This window comes from Gossypium hirsutum, chromosome D06, assembly GCF_007990345.1.
Source record: "Gossypium hirsutum isolate 1008001.06 chromosome D06, Gossypium_hirsutum_v2.1, whole genome shotgun sequence".
Lineage (NCBI taxonomy): Eukaryota > Viridiplantae > Streptophyta > Magnoliopsida > Malvales > Malvaceae > Gossypium > Gossypium hirsutum.
Genome location: NC_053442.1, coordinates 62,168,757 through 62,171,097, shown reverse-complemented (window position 1 = coordinate 62,171,097; position 2,341 = coordinate 62,168,757). Strand labels below are relative to the sequence as shown.

The 2,341-nt window shown below is 38.5% G+C and overlaps 1 protein-coding gene across 1 annotated transcript; it reads left to right on the top strand.

Annotated features, from left to right (window-relative positions):
* On the top strand, window positions 1–1,550 carry LOC121218436 (metacaspase-9-like). The gene is made up of 4 exons (XM_041095623.1): window positions 1–127; window positions 578–1,034; window positions 1,177–1,280; window positions 1,390–1,550. Exons 1-4 carry the CDS (start codon window positions 1–3, stop codon window positions 1,548–1,550), a joined length of 849 nt encoding a protein of 282 aa, XP_040951557.1.
* Window positions 1,551–2,341: the final 791 nt, after the last annotated feature.

The following is a 2,341-nucleotide window of genomic DNA, read 5'->3' as shown; positions in this document are numbered from 1 at the left end:
ATGGTGAAAGAGGCTAAAGAAGGAGATGTCCTATTATTCCTCTTGAGTGGACATAGAGTTGAGGCAGACATGAAACCAGGCCAGAAGGATGATGCAATCGTGCCTTGTGATCTCAATCTCATTTATGGTAGGTTTTTTATTCTTCCTAATTAGTGCTGTCTTATAGTGGAATTTGCACAATAATTTTATTTTATAAAGTAAATTATATTAATTTAAAGAAATTTTTTTGTCATTTTTATTCTTTTTATGAATAAAAAAATAGAAATATAGTACACATAGTAGGGTTTGAACCCACAATTTCATAGTTTTCGAAACCCAAATTCAACAAATCGAAAATTCAACCTTAAATGTCAAAATATAAATACAACTTTAAATCTTAAAAAATAATAATTAAATTTTTAAAAAATATATTAATGTTGATCATGAATCCATGATTCCAAAATGGGATCACAACTCGTCAACTACATATTTTCCTTTATTAATCATATCATTTTTTTATAAATATAAAATATATTTATTAAGCTAACTTATTTAGCTCTTGCAATTTAAATCAGTATAATTAAACATGGCTGTACAGATGTGGACATCAGGCTCTTGATTCAGCAGCTGCCAAAAGAAACAAGCTTCACAATCGTTTCAGATTCGTGCCACAGCGGTGGTCTCATTGTCAAAGAGAAAGAACAAATTGGACCCCATAGTACTCTAAGGAGTATAGCACCATCTGTTGACGCCCAGAAGAGGGGAATTTCACTTGAATCAATACACCAAGGCCATCTGTTGACGCCCAGCAGCCAACGTCATAAACGCCGCATCAGACGTATTGGGACAACAGTTGCCTTCAGCACTGGATTAGATATTGTCAGCAACATTGGCCATCTTTTGACCGGAATCTTTCGAGACAACGTCAGTTTAAAATTCCAACCCTCTCAGGAGCCAAGGTCATTAACGGAGGATGAGGGGATTCTATTAAGTGGGTGCCAAGCCGATGAGCTATCCCTTGATTTGGAACCGAGTGACAAAACCCAAGGAAAGGCGTATGGGGCCTTATATATTCACTTCAAAAGATTATCAACGAGACCAATGGTACATTAACCAATAAACAGCTTGTGATGAATGCTAGGGATGAAATAACCAGCCTTGGATTTCACGAGCGACACCCTTATGCCTTTATTGCAGTGATAAGAATGCCGGTACAGCTTTCCTGGCCACCATTCCAACACCCTTAGCCTTACCCATGATTAACAAGCTGGTGCATAAAAAGAAAGCTGTTCTTGTGGGTTGTAATTACCCAAAGACCCCTTACAACCTGAAAGGATGCATAAATGATGTGGAGAACATAAGAAGGTTGATTATGAAAAGGTTTAACTTTGATTGACAATTATATACCAGGCTCATTGGCTATGCCTACGGGTATAAAAATCAAGGCTGCACTTTATAAAATGGTACACACTGCTAGACCAGGAGATGTCCTGTTCTTCTACTTTAGTGGACACGGAATAGCTGTTCCTGTTTTGAAACCGGCCAACCTCTCAGACTGGATGAAGCTATAGTGAACCGTTTGCTTTGGTTGTCTCTAATCTATGGGGGCCTGCATCAGTTGCATGTGGTCATAATTGGTATTATGTGTCCTTTGTTGAGATGTGCACTCGATTTACGTGGATTTATCTTATTCGCCAAAAGTCTCAAGCAGTCGATTGTTTTGCTCAGTTTCAGCAGCTTGTCAAAACTCAATACGGGAAAAATACCAAACAATTTCAGAGTGATTGGGGTGGCGAATTTCGCACTTTCACGTCTATTCTAACAACTCAAGGGATAGTTCATCGGTTGTCTTGTCCACATAGTTTTGAACAGAATGAGGTGGCTGAACGCAAACATCGGCATATTGTTGAAATGGGTATTACACTTTTGGCTCAAGCGAATCTTTCCATGAAATATTAGGGTTATGCATTTTGTTGTGCTGTTCATCTCATCAATCGTCTCCCTACCTCAGTTCTGCATGGCCAGACTCCTTATAAGGCTCTTTATGGACAAGATCCCACGAATGATCATCGACAGTATTTGGTTGTTGTTGTTTTCTGTACTTACGACCATTTTTATCTCATAAGTTGGATTTTCATTCTCAATCTTGTACATTCTTGGGATATCGCCCCCAACACAAAGGTTATCAATGTCTTATGCCGGATGGTACGGTTTTTATTTCTCGTCATGTTATGTTTAATGAACAAAGGTTCTTGGCTCCTTTACCTGCTACAAGGGATTTCATGGCTTCGTCTGGTACTGAGTCAACGTTTGTTCCAATTGTTTGAGCTGTTCCTTCTCAGCATTTGGAGCCTTCATCTGT